This window comes from Barbus barbus (assembly GCF_936440315.1).
Source record: "Barbus barbus genome assembly, chromosome: 9".
NCBI classification, from domain to species: domain Eukaryota; kingdom Metazoa; phylum Chordata; class Actinopteri; order Cypriniformes; family Cyprinidae; genus Barbus; species Barbus barbus.
The window spans coordinates 993,621-1,012,001 of record NC_136737.1 but is presented as its reverse complement, the minus strand read 5'-3'; the positions used below and the strand labels follow the sequence as shown (position 1 = coordinate 1,012,001).

The 18,381-nt window shown below is 38.4% G+C and overlaps 1 protein-coding gene across 4 annotated transcripts; it reads left to right on the top strand.

Moving 5' to 3' along the window:
• Window positions 1-11,718: 11,718 nt before the first annotated feature.
• nbl1 (NBL1, DAN family BMP antagonist) lies at window positions 11,719-18,157 on the top strand. 4 transcript variants are annotated; one of them, XR_013784621.1, is made up of 5 exons: window positions 11,719-12,041; window positions 12,656-12,836; window positions 13,016-13,127; window positions 17,023-17,343; window positions 17,526-18,157. XR_013784621.1 is itself a non-coding variant. In XM_079424526.1 (4 exons), the coding sequence occupies exons 2-4, from the start codon at window positions 12,664-12,666 to the stop codon at window positions 17,260-17,262; spliced, it is 525 nt and encodes a 174-aa protein (XP_079280652.1). In that variant the 5' UTR covers window positions 11,724-12,041; window positions 12,656-12,663; the 3' UTR covers window positions 17,263-18,157. The 4 variants fall into 4 exon arrangements, 2 of the variants coding, with proteins under 2 accessions (XP_079280652.1, XP_079280653.1); XR_013784622.1 differs by having other exon boundaries at window positions 11,844-12,088; XM_079424526.1 differs by having other exon boundaries at window positions 11,724-12,041; window positions 17,023-18,157.
• Window positions 18,158-18,381: the final 224 nt, after the last annotated feature.

Here is an 18,381-nt window from a genome sequence, read left to right as displayed (position 1 = left end):
CAGGAAAGTTCACTGACTGGACCGAGACGTGTCTGTTGAACTATAAACACTTTTGGAGCTGCAAATCAGTGTCAAATAAATATGCATGTGGATATTTATTCATATATCCACCTATATGTGACCAGAAGCACAAAACCAGTCAGAAGGGTCAGTTTTTGAAATTGAGATTTATGATGCATCTGAAAGCTGAATAAATCATATTTCCATTGATGTATGGTTTGTTAGGATAGGATAGTATTTAGAAAATCTGGAATCTGAGGGTGCAAAAAAATCTAAATATTGAGAAAATCACCTTTATAAACAGTGACTATGGAGTTCACTCCAAAATAAGCTTTGCACACTGTCACTTAACTTCTGCTGCTTGAGTAAGGATCATTATAAAAATAATATTATACACAGAAGATAAATAACTATAAATATCTAAGCAGACTGCAGCAACTGATATTTTGTTAGAAGCTCTATGCTCTTCTGTTCAGAACTGTGATCTCTGCTGGAAGCAAACACAAATCTTCATTCTCAATCATTTCAGAAGTGAGGGGGACAAATAAAATTACTTTTTTGCCTAATTGACAGGTTTTGTGACTATTATTATTATTTATTCATTATTGCTTGCTTTTAATTGGCTAAGAAATCAAAAACACTGCTGGACAATAACCAATAGACTAATTTCTAATATTTTTTCCTAATGACAATTTTATGATTTGTTTATATTCTACATTTTCCCCCCATTTTTATCACAGAATAAAGCAGAAGATATATTTTATAGCCTAGTATCTATTGGCAGTGTAATAAATGCTATGTCAGTTAGCACTACATTATTCAGAATCAGATGCTTTTGCCTGCAGATGACTTGAAAAACACACATAAACCATATACTCTTTAGGATTGTTTTTATTCAGCGTAGCTACAGTAGAGATAGCTTTGGCTACAGTGATAGCTGGATTCTTGCACGCCGTGACTCGTAGGTTAGTACTTCTATGAGGCCGTTTCGGGCTTTCTGCGCGAGAGCCGTCCAGCTTCGAGTACGCACGCGCCTGGCCCGTAGTTAACTTCCGGTCTGTGTTTGTTTATCGGTCTGGTTAGTGGCGCCGGCTACAAACGCAGTTAAAGTGATGAGTAATGAAGTTGGGCTCAGTGGGATGTATTTCACATACATTTATTTACGATATCAAAACTGACCGATTTTTCCAAAAGGCTTCGTTGAATAAGCATGAGCACGTAATGCATGTATATAAATCAAAACGAGGCGCGGGTGTTTTTATATCACTGTATTTCTGAAGGAACACTGTGTTTAGAAAATGTTCGATGTCATTTTCATTCATCTTGCATGTTATATGCCTGATAAAGCAGCGTTTGTGAGCTCAGCGCTGCTTGGTGTGCAGCCGTTACCATAGAAACCTCCAGTTCTTCTGCTTCAAAACGCCTCCTGCTGGCAGAGAACGAATTTGCATTTTTAATAAATCCGTCTGATTTACGCAGCAAACATATTTTGCTTGTTATCAAAAAATAATCTACTCTAGAGGGACTTAGCTGTTGTTATTGATTGTATTTGGATGTCTACCGGAAGTTAAGTTAGGGCCACAAAAGAGGATTTAGAAGTGAGTATACGGAAGGCTGACTGATAAAGAAGTGGGTATAGGCCGTTTATCATAAATTACGTTTTGATATATTTACAGTAGGAAATTTACTAAATATCTTGATGGAACATGATCTTAATATCCTAATGATTTTTGTCATAAAAGAGAAATGTATAATTTTGATCCATACAATGTATTGTTGGCTATTGCTACAGATATACCTGTGCTACTCATGACTGCTTTTGTGCTGCAGGGACATATATTAATTAATTTACTAATATTCATAGATAATATTTTATTCATGATGAGAACCCCCTAATGAACTATAAATTACTAAGTAAATTCTAATAATATTTTTTAACTAATGTAACTAAAAAAACATATTTGCCCATCAGTACTAATGTGACAGCTGTTTGTATTTGTTTTCATATTTTACTAGGAAGTCATGTAAAGTCCTGAACACAGATCCAGAAATGTTCCCTGGCCATGTCAGCCGGTTATTAACGTGAATATTTCCCAGTAAAATGTAATGGAGTGATTAATCCAGGGCCGTTTGGATCCGTCGGGGCACGCCTGCTGTAATTAAACCCCTGAGCTGCTTCATTCCTCTCCTTTCCTCAGTAACTCTCTAAAGATGATGTCTCGTGACACGGGTTTGTTATGTGCAGCGTGTTATGAATGCGTGTGTCAATCAAACAAACACAGCAGCTTCACCTTCAGGCCTTTGCAGTGAACCGCAGTCCTCAAGGGGGCGACAGAGTTCCCTCCAGTTGTGCCGAACAATGCGACAATGCTAAGAATGCTCCGCGTTATGAATTGTGGTCACGTTTTTTGTGTAGCAAGTTCACGCGGTTTGTTTCGGGCCTCGCTGTGTGCTGGCACGTCGGGGTCAGATCCACACGTGTTTTTAATGTGTTTGATTTAACTTCTCTGTCCTGGACGAGATTGAATCGTAAAACTTCTTGAGCTAAAGCGATGAGAAGTGAAAAAAGATGGCAGACTGATAACATGAGCTGGACGGATGGAGAAATGAAGGATTAGAGAGCGGTTTTACCCTCAGGGCTGCTGCTCGCATATGTGTGTGTGTGTGTGTGTGTGTTTAGACTCGCGTTCTGCCAAACTGCAATCTTCAAGCTCTTACACTCTGAGTTCTGGGTTCAGAGAGACACTGAAACTGAGCAAATTATTCAGCAAAACTGCAGCATTCCTGTTAAAATCATCTTAGCGGAGAGTTTTGTTTTATTGCCTCGCTCACTTGCAGTGTATGCGCTGTCTGTTCTACTATTTCTGCAGTATGCATACTGTGCGAGAATTGCGAGATGTGATGTCAGAACTGTGAGAAAAAAGTCGGAATTGTGAGATGTAAACTTGGAATTGCGAGAAAAAAGTCAGAATTGCGAGATGTAAACTTGGAATTGCAAGGAAAAAGTCAGAATTGCTAGATGTAAATTTGGAATTGCGAGAAAGAAGTCAGACTTTTGCGAGAAAAAAGACGGAATTGCGAGATGTAAATTTGGAATTGCGAGAAAGAAGTCAGACTTTTGCAAGAAAAAAGACGGAATTGTGAGATGTAAATTTGGAATTGCAAGGAAAAAGTCAGAATTGTGAGATGTAAACTTGGAATTGCAAGGAAAAAGTCAGAATTGTGAGATGTAAACTTGGAATTGTAAGGAAAAAGTCAGAATTGTGAGATGTAAACTTGGAATTGCAAGGAAAAAGTCAGAATTGCGAGATGTAAATTTGGAATTGCGAGAAAGAAGTCAGAATTGCTAGATGTAAACTTGGAATTGCAAGGAAAAAGTCAGAATTGCGAGATGTAAATTTGGAATTGCGAGAAAGAAGTCAGACTTTTGCGAGAAAAAAGACGGAATTGTGAGATGCAAACTTGGAATTGCGAGAAAAAAGTCGGAATTGCGAGATGTAAACTTGGAATTGCGAGAAAGAAGTCAGACTTGTGCGATGTAAACTTGGAATTGCGAGAAAAAAGTCATAATTGCGAGATGTAAACTTATAATTGCGAGAAAGAAGTCAGACTTGTGCGATGTAAACTTGGAATTGCGAGAAAAAAGTCAGAATTGCGAGATGTAAACTTGGAATTGCGAGAAAAAAGTCAGAATTGCTAGATGTAAACTTGGAATTGCATGAAAAATGTCAGACTTTTGCGAGAAAAAAAACGGAATTGCGAGATGTAAACTTGGAATTGCGAAAAAAAGTCGGAATTGCGAGATGTAAACTTGGAATTGCGAGAAAAAAGTCAGAAGATGTAAATTTGGAATTGCGAGAAAGAAGTCAGACTTTTGCAAGAAAAAAGACGGAATTGTGAGATGTAAATTTGGAATTGCAAGGAAAAAGTCAGAATTGTGAGATGTAAACTTGGAATTGCAAGGAAAAAGTCAGAATTGTGAGATGTAAACTTGGAATTGTAAGGAAAAAGTCAGAATTGTGAGATGTAAACTTGGAATTGCAAGGAAAAAGTCAGAATTGCGAGATGTAAATTTGGAATTGCGAGAAAGAAGTCAGAATTGCTAGATGTAAACTTGGAATTGCAAGGAAAAAGTCAGAATTGCGAGATGTAAATTTGGAATTGCGAGAAAGAAGTCAGACTTTTGCGAGAAAAAAGACGGAATTGTGAGATGCAAACTTGGAATTGCGAGAAAAAAGTCGGAATTGCGAGATGTAAACTTGGAATTGCGAGAAAGAAGTCAGACTTGTGCGATGTAAACTTGGAATTGCGAGAAAAAAGTCATAATTGCGAGATGTAAACTTATAATTGCGAGAAAGAAGTCAGACTTGTGCGATGTAAACTTGGAATTGCGAGAAAAAAGTCAGAATTGCGAGATGTAAACTTGGAATTGCGAGAAAAAAGTCAGAATTGCTAGATGTAAACTTGGAATTGCATGAAAAATGTCAGACTTTTGCGAGAAAAAAAACGGAATTGCGAGATGTAAACTTGGAATTGCGAAAAAAAGTCGGAATTGCGAGATGTAAACTTGGAATTGCGAGAAAAAAGTCAGAAGATGTAAATTTGGAATTGCGAGAAAGAAGTCAGACTTTTGCAAGAAAAAAGACGGAATTGTGAGATGTAAATTTGGAATTGCAAGGAAAAAGTCAGAATTGTGAGATGTAAACTTGGAATTGCAAGGAAAAAGTCAGAATTGTGAGATGTAAACTTGGAATTGTAAGGAAAAAGTCAGAATTGTGAGATGTAAACTTGGAATTGCAAGGAAAAAGTCAGAATTGCGAGATGTAAATTTGGAATTGCGAGAAAGAAGTCAGAATTGCTAGATGTAAACTTGGAATTGCAAGGAAAAAGTCAGAATTGCGAGATGTAAATTTGGAATTGCGAGAAAGAAGTCAGACTTTTGCGAGAAAAAAGACGGAATTGTGAGATGCAAACTTGGAATTGCGAGAAAAAAGTCGGAATTGCGAGATGTAAACTTGGAATTGCGAGAAAGAAGTCAGACTTGTGCGATGTAAACTTGGAATTGCGAGAAAAAAGTCATAATTGCGAGATGTAAACTTATAATTGCGAGAAAGAAGTCAGACTTGTGCGATGTAAACTTGGAATTGCGAGAAAAAAGTCAGAATTGCGAGATGTAAACTTGGAATTGCGAGAAAAAAGTCAGAATTGCTAGATGTAAACTTGGAATTGCATGAAAAATGTCAGACTTTTGCGAGAAAAAAAACGGAATTGCGAGATGTAAACTTGGAATTGCGAAAAAAAGTCGGAATTGCGAGATGTAAACTTGGAATTGCGAGAAAAAAGTCAGAAGATGTAAACTTGGAATTGCGAGAAAAAAGTCAGACTTTTGCGAGAAAAAATACGGAATTGCGAGATGTATACTTGGAATTACGTGAAAAATGTCAGACTTTTGTGAGAAAAAAGACGTAATTGTGAGATGTAAACTTGGAATTGCGAGAAAAAAGTCCGAAGATCTAAACTTGGAATTGCGAGAAAAAAGTCGTACTTGCGAGATGTAAACTTGGAATTGCAAGAAAAAAGTCCGAAGATGTAAACTTGGAATTGCGAGAAAAAAGTCCGAAGATGTAAACTTGGAATTGCAAGAAAAAAGTCTGAAGATGTAAACTTGGAATTGTGAGAAAAAAGTCGTACTTGCGAGATGTAAACTTGGAACTGCAAGAAAAAAGTCTGAAGATGTAAACTTGGAATTGTGAGAAAAAAGTCGTACTTGCGAGATGTATACTTGGAATTGCGTGAAAAATGTCAGACTTTTGCGAGAAAAAAGACGTAATTGCGAGATGTAAACTTGGAATTGCGAGACAAAACGTCAGACTTCTGCGAGATGTAAACTTGGAATTGCGAGAAAAAAGTTGGAATTGCGAGAAAAAAGTCAGAATTGTGAGATGTAAACTTGGAATTGCGTAAAAAAAGTCAGACTTTTGCAAGAAAAAAGTCGGAATTGCGAGATGTAAACTTAGAATTGTGAGAAAAAAGTCAGAATTGCGAGATGTAAACTTGGAATTGTGAGAAAAAAGTCGGAATTGTGAGATGTAAACTTAATGTTGTCCGAAGATGTAAACTTGGAATTGTGAGAAAAAAGTCTGAAGATGTAAACTTGGAATTGCGAGAAAAAAGTCCGAAGATGTAAACTTGGAATTGCGAGAAAAAAGTCAGACTTCTGCGAGATGTAAACTTGGAATTGCGAGAAAAAAGTCGGAATTGCGAGAAAAAAGTCAGACTTCTGCGAGATGTAAACTTGGAATTGCAAGGAAAAAGTCAGAATTGGGAGAAAAAAGTCAGACTTCTGCGAGATGTAAATTTGGAATTGCGAGAAAAAAGTCAGACTTTTGCAAGAAAAAATAGGGAATTGCGAGATGTATACTTGGAATTGCGAAAAAAAAAGTCAGAATTGCGAGATGTAAACTTGGAATTGCGAGAAAAAAGTCCGAAGATGTAAACTTGGAATTGCGAGAAAAAAGTCAGACTTCTGCGAGATGTAAACTTGGAATTGCGAGAAAAAAGTTGGAATTGCGAGAAAAACGTCAGAATTGTGAGATGTAAACTTGGAATTGCGTGAAAAAAGTCAGACTTTTGTGAGAAAAAAGTCGTAATTGTGAGATGTACACTTGGAATTGTGAGAAAAAAGTCGTAATTGCGAGATGTAAACTTGGAATTGTGAGAAAAAAGTTGGAATTGTGAGATGTAAACTTAGAATTGTGAGAAAAAAGTCGTAATTGCGAGATGTAAACTTGGAATTGTGAGAAAAAAGTCGTAATTGCGAGATGTAAACTTGGAATTGTGAGAAAAAAGTCGGAATTGTGAGATGTAAACTTAGAATTGTGAGAAAAAAGTCGTAATTGCGAGATGTAAACTTGGAATTGCGAGAAAAAACATTACAATAACAGTACATTACATAATTAGATATAACAGTTTCCAGTATCGAGCCGTTTTATACCGCTAAAAATAACCAGAAAAAAATAACACCAGAAGCCTGGCGTGTTCAAGTTACAAACACCAGTGCCTGTTATTACGTTAAAAATAAGGTGGATAACGAGGTCTGCTGTGGGTTTATTGTGTTTAAAGCATGTGTGCAGTTGTTGATTTGAGATGCGGCCGCGGTCTGAGGGAGGAGTTTGGTGGTATTTCCCTCACTAATGAAGTCGAGGGGATGTTGTTTGGTGTTTTGTGGTTTTGTTTGACATTTGTAAGTTGTGTAATCGGCGACTCTGAATCCAATTAGAGGAGTGCGGAGAGAGTTTCTGGGTGCGGCTCTTCTGACAGGCTTCATGTTCGGACTGAGCTCTTCATCACAGTACTCTCAGTACTGATTGATTAACATGGATGTGCTAAACAAATGCATGGTAATACCATGGTACGGTCACCAACAGAGCATGGTATTACCTTCCCCAAACTGACTTCTCTTTTGTGCAACGCTGTAAAATTCATTTGATACTATTTGGACTGAAATTCATGCATTTGTTATGTAGTAAATACCGTTGTGAGGTCACTGCTGCTGACGGACTTATTTACCTTCTCTCTCGTTCATGAGCGGCGTATGGCTGACATGTGCTGTTTACAGGTTTAGAGGTCAGAGGTCCCAAGTCTGCGGTTGAGCTGGTTTTGTTTCATAGACCTGGCAACCCTGGGTAGTGAAGGGAAGCATGAAACATAATAATAATAATCAATTTAATATGTGTCCCTGCAGCACAAAAGCAGTCATGAGTAACACAGGTATATCTGTAGCAATAGACAACAATACATTGTATGGATCACAATTATACATTTCTCTTTTATGACAAAAATCATTAGGATATTAAGATCATGTTCCATGAAGATATTTAGTACATTTCCTACCGTAAATATATCAAAACTTCATTTTTGATTAGTAATATGCATTGCTAAGAACTTCATTTGAACAACTTTAAAGGAGATTTTCTCAATATTTAGATGTTTTTGCTCCCTCAGATTCCAGATTTTCAAATAGTTGTATCTCAGACAAATATTGTCCGATCATAACAAACCATACATCAATGGAAAGATTATTTATTCAGCTTTCAGATGATGTAGAAATGTCAATTTCACAAAATCAACCCTTATGACTGGTTTTGTGGTCCAAGGTCACACATATAATAACATTTATTTTAGTCCAATTTATACAGTATTTCATAAATTTTGAGCCTTTATTTCTACATTTTCAGTTTTAGTTTTGTTTTTAAAAGTTTTAGTAATTTTGTTATGTCGTAAAATCATCCCATGAGGCACAGATTTGAGAGAGTTTTCATCCGTGTCTCCTGTTTTCACCTTGTTTTCATGTTTTACATCATTCCCGGACTTACATGTGTGTGATTTCAGAGTTTCAGCATGAGCAGTTGTGTGTTTATATTATATTTATCTGTCTGTCTCTCTCTCACAGGACCAGCAGAAGAGTATCTTCATCATCATCATCATCATGACTGCTGGTTTTCATCACTTCCATCTGCTGAATGAACGCTGTGAGTCTGACAGGCATCGTGTTTGAGCGCATGATGAAGTGCTTACAGTGTGTGTGTGTGTGTGTGTGTGAGTGCGTATGTGCTAATGAGTGTGTGAGCCGGACTCCCGCTGCTCTGGAATCAGAGCCAGATTCAGCACCTGCAGGAGAGAGAGAGACGGCTGAAACCCTCCTGATGAAGAGATTACAGAAATCAAATGCTAGTCTGCCATATTAACACTCCAACACAACCGCAAACACACGCCATACACACCGCTGCAGGCTCTGATAAGCACACAATGTTTATATACAGTGTGTGAATGTGTTTTATATTGTGTGTGTGATTATATATTGTGTGTATATGTGTTTATAAATTAGGAGTATGTGTGTGTTTGTGTATGAGTGTGTGAATGTGCTTATTTATTGTGTGTGTGCTTATAAATTATGAGTGTGTATGTAAGTTTATATATACTGTGAGTGTGTGTGAATGTGTTTATATATTGTGAAGTGACATACTACCAAGTATGGTGACCCATACTCGGAATTCGTGCTCTGCATTTAACCCATCACTCTCACACACACACACACACACACACACACACCGTGAACACACACACACACACACACACACACACCGTGAGCAGTGGGCAGCATTTATGCTGCGGCGCCCGGGGAGCAGTTGGGGGTTCGGTGCCTTGCTCAAGGACACCTCAGTCGTGGTATTGAGGGTGGAGAGAGCGCTGGACATTCACTCCCCCCACCTACAATCCCTGCCGGCCGGGGACTCGAACCCACAACCTTTCGATTACGAGTCCGACTCTCTAACCAATAGGCCACGACTTCTCCTAAAGTGTGAACATGACTTTATTGTGTGTGTGTGTGTGTGTGTGAATGTGTTCATATATTGTGTGTGTGTGTGTGTGTGTCTGAGTGTATGTGTTCTCACAGCCCCCCGGGGCAGCAGAATGTCAGGAATGTTATAGAATGCCAGTTGCAGCCGGAGAACTTATTCAGAACTTATTACTAACAGGTGAGAGAACATGAGTGTGTGCTGATGCCAGAGCCTCACCTGCAGAGAGAGAGAGACAGGTGAACGTGTTGCTGCTTGTCTGACAGATTCTGCTGGAGTGCGTTAATCCCTCACACACACACACACACACACACACACACACTCGTCACGGCAGCGCAGGAATTCAAATCGTTCACGCATCACAGGAGACAAGAAGCTGCTCCACACACATCGACTTGTAGATTTGAATTTTAAAGAGACAGCTCAGATAAAACACGTTTGCTCTGTCATCATTTACTCGTCCTGTCGTTTCAAACACATTTGGACTTTCTCTCTTCTGCGGAAGCTATTTAGCCATATGTTCATGCTGCTCTTGTACATACAGTGAAAGTGAACAGTGAGCAGAGGCTCTCGAACTCCAAAAAGGTTAACCACTCGTGTGTTATATTTCAGTTGTTCTGAAGTCATGTGATGTGAGAACTTTGGTGAAAGATTCTCATTCAATTCCACACACAAAATAATCACATTCTCACTTTTATTATTACTCAGCAAAATTTTGTTAGCGAAATCCAGTCATTTCCATTGGAATCCACACGTTTGCAGATTTTTCGTCACAAATTGGTCACGCGAATTTATCACGTTCACTGACAGAGAACTGGTTTGAAAGTGACTTCTGTGTGAGCTGTGCTTCATGCAGATGCATTGCTTTTCCATTGTTTTCCATGCACAGTGTGCTTTTTAACCATTGTGCTTGCATTTGGAGTCTGCAGCACTTAAGTTAGAAGAAGTTAATTTATTAAAAAATGCTCTGGAACTTAATCTCTAGAATTTATGTTTGGTTTCTTTTCAATCCATGGTGCTGCCTTTTCATTGTTTTCCATGCGCTAAATAAATGCATTTGATCGTTGCATCTTTCCTTTCTAGCGCATGACATGGAGTACTAAAAATGCAGCGCTCAAATGAAAAGAACTGTTTAAAAACGCATCTCATTTTTAAAATTCGGTCATTGCACACTGAGTCCGAAATTTCGCATGCGTTTTTCTGTTTTTTCGTATTCCCCATCCTTTCCGATCAAAATGCGTGCTACGGATGCGAAAATGCAGAAAATCGAATCTGATTTGAATTTTTTTTGACGGAAAGTTTCGGAGGCAGGTGCAATGACCTTAAGTCTGACATTTTTACACGTAAAAAAAACACGAACTTTACACACATTTCCACACTGCCTCTGAAACGTTTGTCTGTCATAAAAAAAATTGTATCGGGTTCGATTTTCTGTGTTTTTGCATCCGTAGCAAGCATTTTGATAGGAAAGGATGATGAATACGAAAAAACGCATACGAACATTTTGTGTGCAAGGACTTTACACCTTGTGTTTTTTTATTACACTGGCTTGCCTCTCGCATTTTTCTTTTTAGAATCTAGAGAAAAATTCTTCAGACAACCGCTATGATCTGATGAGCTTTAAGATGCTTCAAAAACAGTTAATATTCAGTAAAATGGATCAATTTTGCTAAACTTGAATCTATCAAATGAAGTCACAGAGTAATTTAACTTAAAAAGTAGCGCTGTCAAACGATTAATCGTGATTAATCGCATCCAAAATAAAAGTTTTTGTTGGCATAATATATTTGTGTGTGCTGTGTATATTTATTATGTATAGATAAATACACACACATACAGAATATATTTAGAAAATATTTACATGTATATTTATATTCATATAATTTATATTATAATTAAATATATTTTATAAACAAATCATTTTTCTGAAATGTATACATGCATGTGTGTGTATTTATATATATATATATATATATATATACACACACATAATAAATATACACAGAACACAAACATATGTTATGTAAATAAAAACTTTTATTTTGGATGCGATTAATCGCGATTAATCGTTTGACAGCACTATTAAAAACACCACATTGTTTTAAAGTTTTTGCATTTCAACAACTTTGAGTGAAAAGTGCAGCTTGAGCGTCTTCTTTTGTGTTCCACTGAAGAGAGAAAGTGTGAATCGACATGTTTTTAGTCACAATTCCATCTGAAACTCAATGATGGCCTCCTTTGTAAAGTGATTGTATCAAACAGTAAAAAGATGGTGGTGTTTGCTCAGATCGCTTTAAGAGCAGGAGACATGGATCACATACTGAGAGTCTGAGTTTGTTCTGGATGCTGGTGAAGATTCAGATCAGATTGCAGGAGATTCTGACCTGCCAAATCCACCAGCATCATCATCTGCCCGCCTACACACACACACACACACACACACCTCGCGTCTGACCCACCCCCGATACACACACACACACACTCTCACACACTCAGTGCTGGGCAGCGATTGCAGCAAACGGCTCCGCTGCTGTGTGTTTGAGAGACGCAGACGACTAATCGTGTTTCTTCTGACTCTGATGTGATTGTTTAACTCCAGCAGGTCATACCAGGCGAGTCGTCCTTTAATCACCATATGAGATCCGTCAGAGGGACATCAGACACAGAGACGCTCGAGAAACCGTGAGTCTGACTCGGATCTCACTCAACACTGAAGTTTCAGCTGAGAGGTTGTTTTAAAGTCACTTAACTAAGTGAGACTGCATGTGTCTGTCTCTCTCTCTTTCTGTTTCTCTTTGAGATGTAACATTGGATCCGTTGGGAGTGTTTTTATTCATGAAAGCAGGGCTCTTGGGTTCTCGTGCTGTTTTAACTGCGTCTGTTCGCTTTGGCATAAAACAGAGGAGGCTTTTAAGACGCATGGTTTATTAGAGTCAGGTGGTATCAGAGTCTCTCTCTCTCTCTCTCTCTCTCTCTCTCAAAACTTCATTTTTGATTAGTAATATGCATTGCTAAGAACTTCATTTGAACAACTTTAAAGGAGATTTTCTCAATATTTAGATTTTTTTGCTCCCTCAGATTCCAGATTTTCTAATAGTTGTATCTCAGACAAATATTGTCCGATCATAACAAACCATACATCAATGGAAACCTTATTTATTCAGCTTCAGATGATGCATAAATCTCAATTTTGAGAAATGGCCCCTCATGACTGGTTTTGTGGTTTATAAGAGCAGCAGGCGCACTCTTCTGAGCTCTGATGTGGATCATTCTCGCTGTTATGGATGTGTTTTCAGGTTTGGCGATGTGGCTGCGTGTTCTGCTGGTGTGTTTGCTGCTTGAGTTCTGTGGCACGGCTCCACACGCTCACATCAACCGCCTCGCACTCTTCCCCGACAAAAGCGCCTGGTGTGAAGCCAAAAACATCACGCAGATCGTCGGACACACGGGCTGCACGCCACGATCCATCCAAAACAGGTCACACACACACACACACTGTTGTCCAGTTTAGGGAATTCTTGAACGTTTCTCTGTGTTTGTTTGACCAAAATAAACATTCAGCTATTAAATATTGTGATACTTGAGTTGCGCAAGAATTATCATGCGTGTTGTGGGATTTGTCGATGGTTCTAACAGTGTGGCGTTGTGTTTTTCAGGGCTTGTCTGGGTCAGTGTTTCAGCTACAGTGTGCCCAACACCTTCCCACAATCCACCGAGTCTCTGGTCCATTGCGACTCATGCATGCCGGCGCAGACGCAATGGGAGGTGGTGAGTGTGTCACCATTAAACTACAAACACGTTTATGAGTTATGCCAAAGCGACTGCGTACAGTACAGTGCAATAGTGAAAGCAGCAGATACAGTATATAGGGTCCAAATTTCCAACGCTTGGGCTGCAGTAGTGAAAACTGTAGAAATATTGCAAATAAATTATAATATTTGCATTGCAGAAGTGAAAACTGCAGACTGCAGAATATATTGCAAGCAAATGATAACTTTTGAGCTGCATTAGTGAAAACTGCAGAAACACAGTGTAAAAAATTATTGAAAATGGTAAACCGCATAAATACTGCATCTAAATTGACACCTTTCATGCAATTGTGAAAATGCAGAAAAATTGCGAGTAAATGATAATATTTCTGCTGCAGCAGTGAAAACTGCAGAAATGCTGCGTGAAAATTAAAAAAATTTATGCAATTGTGAAAATGCAGAAAAATTGCAGATATACTGCGTCCAAATTGACACATTTGTTCTGCAGTAGTGAAAACCGCAGAAGTACTGCGTGAAAATGGACATTTTTGATGCAATTGTGAAAATGCAGAAAAACTGCATCTAAATTGTCATTATTTGTGCTTCAGTAATAAAAACAACAAAAATGGTCGCATCCAAATTGTCACTTTTGTAGCAATAGTGAAAATGGCCAATTTTATAAACATTGCGTCTAAATTATATTTGTGCTGCAGTTGCGAGTAAATGACAATATTTCTGCTGCAGTAGTGAAAACTGCAGAAGTACTGCGTGAAAATGGACATTTTTGATGCAATTGTGAAAATGCAGAAAAACTGCAGATATATTGCGTCCAAATTGACACATTTGTTCTGCAATAGTGAAAACCGCAGAAACACTGCGTCTAAATCGTCACTTTTGCTGCAATAGTGAAATGGTAAATTTCATAAATATCGCAGCTAAATCCCCATATTCGTGCTGCATCTATATGGTCACTTTTGTTGTCGTAAAACTGCAACTTGAAAATGACAGACTTCATAAATACTGCAATCATATTTGTGCTACATTAATGAAGTACTGTGCCCAAGTTGTCCGCAGTGAAAACAGCAGAAATATTGCACGTAAATTGAGCTATGCACTGCAGTAATGCTGCGATTGAAGTGATTTGTGGGCTGTTTTGTGGCGTGCCGATGAGTTCTCAAGATCAAAACACGTCGGTGTGTGTTTGAGATGATGAATGCGTCCTGCAGCATGCCGCGTGTCTCATCGTGTGCTAAACCACAATACCTATTTAACATCCAGCGCAGTGATTGATGGACTCGCAGCGGAGCTTGAGTGACTCTTTATGAGGCATGTTGAAAGAAAACAAACACACTCATCTGTCTTGCGCAGGGAACCCGTCGTGTTTTCACTGTCACGCGCGAGTGTGTGTTGATTTTGTGTATTTACAGTGTTTCGCGGTGGGGTCAGCGTCCTCTAGTGTTGGAGTTTATTTAGCTTTGCCTGGCAGAAGACCGCTGATTTAACGCAGAACAGCGCGAGATATCAGCATATGAAAATAATCACTTTGTTTTGCCCTCTTTCTCACCCGTTGAGATCTGGGAACGTTAACCCAACACCGTTGTGACGCACAAAGAATGTGGAGGTTCAGTTGGACTATATTTACACACACAAACATCATGTTCTGTTTGCGAGACCTCAAAGAGGCCGCTCTCTGCTACTTATTATGTTCTTTCATACAATCTGGCTTTAATCGAAAGCAGTTCACATTTGGTAAATATAACAGACTCGGGCTTGTGTTGACGAAGACCTGCAGTAATGCGACAGCAACCTGATCTGACCCGCAGTACCGACACTCACTTAGCCTTAGACTAACGTTACACAGCGTCCTGCGGCTTTCCAGGGTAATTTCAAGAAAAACAAAATCACAGCCAATCAGAGCATGTTTGGCTTTCACGAGATTTCCCCCTGAAAACAGTCGAGAGGGGACTTCCACAGCAACAAAGCAACCGAGTGTCATTTTTTCCATGTGTGTTGTTGGTTTATAGTGAGTTTTACCAGCAGTCAGTGTTTGGCCAATTAGCATAGTCCAGTTAACGACATCATTATTCAGGCAAAAAGCATGCATCTCCATTGATGGCCACTTAAAAGTGCATTCGGACAACTTTTTGCCAGTGATGCATTAACATAAAAGGACTGTGAACTTTGCGAAATAGACATGTTTTTCTCCTCGTTTGCATTTCATTTACATATATTCATTTAGCAGGCGCTTTTATCCAAAGTGACTTACAAATGAGGAACATCACAGCATTTTGCCACAGTGTTTGCTGTATGTAAGGCTTCAAGAGGCATCGTGGCTCAGGTGTGATCTCTTTGGTTGCCTTGCACTGCTGTGCATTTGCGTAATGCGTCGCTGCTTTAGCAACACTTGCTGAAACTTGTGTTGCTTCAAATCTCCAACTTTCACCAACATGAATGGTTGATTTCTTGCCAACAATTTTAATATGGAAAAGACAGTTTGTTGCTTATCGCATTACTGCGTTGCAGCATGTCAGTGAACAGTGTTGCAATCACAAGCATTTTATCACAGTATTTGCAGTACTTAAGATTTTTAAGAAGCATTTTATGACCTAGGTATGACCTCTTTGGTGTGAAGCTCATATCACAAATCTCAGATCTACTACTTAATGAATGTGCTCTGATTGATTTGTTGATGCATATCACTGTCTTTAACATTAAAAAGTTTATTTTTCCCTTGTTGCATTACTGCGTCACAGCATGTTAGTGAACAGTCTTGCAAACTAACGTGTAGGGCTGACAAAAAAACAGAATTTCGAATATTCGTCAAAAAAATAAAAAAAATCCTCATTTGAATGCAAAAACGTTACATTTGAATTTTAGCTGTGCGTTAAGAAGGCAGTCTTATCAGTGGCGCATAAGATGTGATGACGTCATTAGTGTCGTTGCATTATAATGCTTTTGTTAGCCTATCCAGCTGAACCCACTGCATGCGGCACAGAACGTTGTTCAATAAAAAATATTGTGCAAAAAGACAACATCAATGCAGAGAAGATCGAGTTTACGTCAAAACTAAATATTTTGCGCATTTTCTAGAGGGACATCTATCACTGTTGCACTCACGTCTCGCACAAGAGAGCCGTATATTTAGAATGCATGTAAAATTAATGCAAGTTCAGTTTTGAAAAAACATATCTTGAGACTTTATGGCATTTCCCCCCCCATCCCACTGCATCTCATGTTTTTAAATGAAAAAGTACTCTGTGTGATTGGCTTTCGATCCTTTGTATTAAACTATGCATTCACACATGATGCTGTTTTGTTTATTGTTGTTTAAGCAACTTAATTATTTATAATTGGTTTATAAACATTGTTTTAAACATTATGCACTTTTTCACAGACAGTCGTGTTATTTTATTGCTTTGAATTAGTGCTGTCAAATGATTAATTGCGATTAATCGCATCCAAAATAAGTTTTTGTTTACATATGTGTATTTTGTATATTTATGTATATATAAATACACACTCATACAGCATATATTTAAAAAATATTTACATGTATTACATGCATATATTCATGTTAATATAATTTATATCATATATACATATATTTAATATATAAACGTAACATTTTTCTTAAATATATACATGCATGTGTGTGTATTTATATATATATGCATAATGAATATACACAGTAAACAAAAACTTTTACTTTGGATGCGATTAATCACGATTAATTGTTTGACAGCACTACCTTTAATAAACATGCATTAGTAATATTTTGCTCGATGCACCCTCTTGTGGCCTCAGGACAGAAGCCAAAAGCTTTTTTTTACCCCTAACTGAAATTATGCATTTTAAATTTGAATATAATTCGAATATTGATCGTATTTAAGTACAAAGTGCATGTGTTGTGACAGGTGACTCTGGACTGCGCCGGCAGCGATGAAGCCCCGCGTGTGGATAAGTTAGTGGAGCGCATCCTTCACTGCAGCTGCCAGTCGTGCAGTAAAGAGAGCAGCCAGGAGGGGGCGCTGCTGCAGCTGTATCCGTCAGAGGGAGCGCTGGAGACGCCGGCGCTGTCAGACGCCACACACACGCAGCACGCTCACATGCACGCCGATGCGCATTTAGACGTACATGCACCTGAGGCTGGATGATGTGCGCGCACACACTTTACACTAGAGCTGCGCGATCAATCGAATCGCATCTCGTCAGTAAAGCCGGTTCTGTGATTAGTAGTAAATCTCCATCACGTGCTTTCAGATGGAGCAGCATTTACTACACAGAGCTGTAGTTCACTGACAAGCTACGCAAAAAAAAACGATTACGATATAATCGCACGATTATGAAATCGTAGATATTGTTCTGTGATACTGAAAGCTGTTAGCGTAGCTTCTCATTGAACTACGGCTCTGTGTAGTAAATGCTGATCCTTCTGAAAATACCATGTTTAATAACATATTTTTACTCCAAACTCACTTCATAACGTCAGTCGAGTGTTTGAAATAAATCCTTCTGTGATGATATGGCTTCTTACACGGAGTAAGGCACACATACAAATTATAATAAGATAACCCATATATTGTCATAGTTGTGTGTTTATTAGGTGCATTGAATCAATGAAAGCAGTTAAATCTGTTTATTCAGCTATCGCTACAGGGATCTCCTGGGTTTCTTCTGAGATTCTCTGGCCTTCGGATGCAGATTTACTGCTGATCACAGAACTGTGCTTCACTACAAGATGTGCATGACAATCGTAGCAATTGTGATTTAATTTCGATTAATCGTGCAGCCCTACTTTACACTTTAAACCTACTGAACTCGCCGTCTCTGTCTGTCTAAAGCACTTTTTCTCTTCGAGATCGTGACACTAATCAAGACTTTATCACAGTCAGCTCTGTGAATAAATGCACACGCACTCACACACTTGACTATATATTACTGATGCATTCACACACACGTCCAGATCTATATATCTGTAATACAATACAATCAGACTGTGTGTCACTTATGTAATATTGTTTAATCACAATAAAACATGAAATCACCTTTATGTCTGAGGATTTATTCTTTAATCTATACAGTGTTTTTGCTAGTGTTTTATGCGTCATTCTAATTTGGCGCACAAGTTAAATTTGCAATTTTGGATGGAAAGCTGGCTTTTGTCCCTAAACATAGTAGGCTGCCTATGTAGGGAATTCACAAGACAATCCCAGAATGCTTATAAACGTATATGCAAATATATGCCAATGCAATTCGGTAGCTAATTGTTGCAT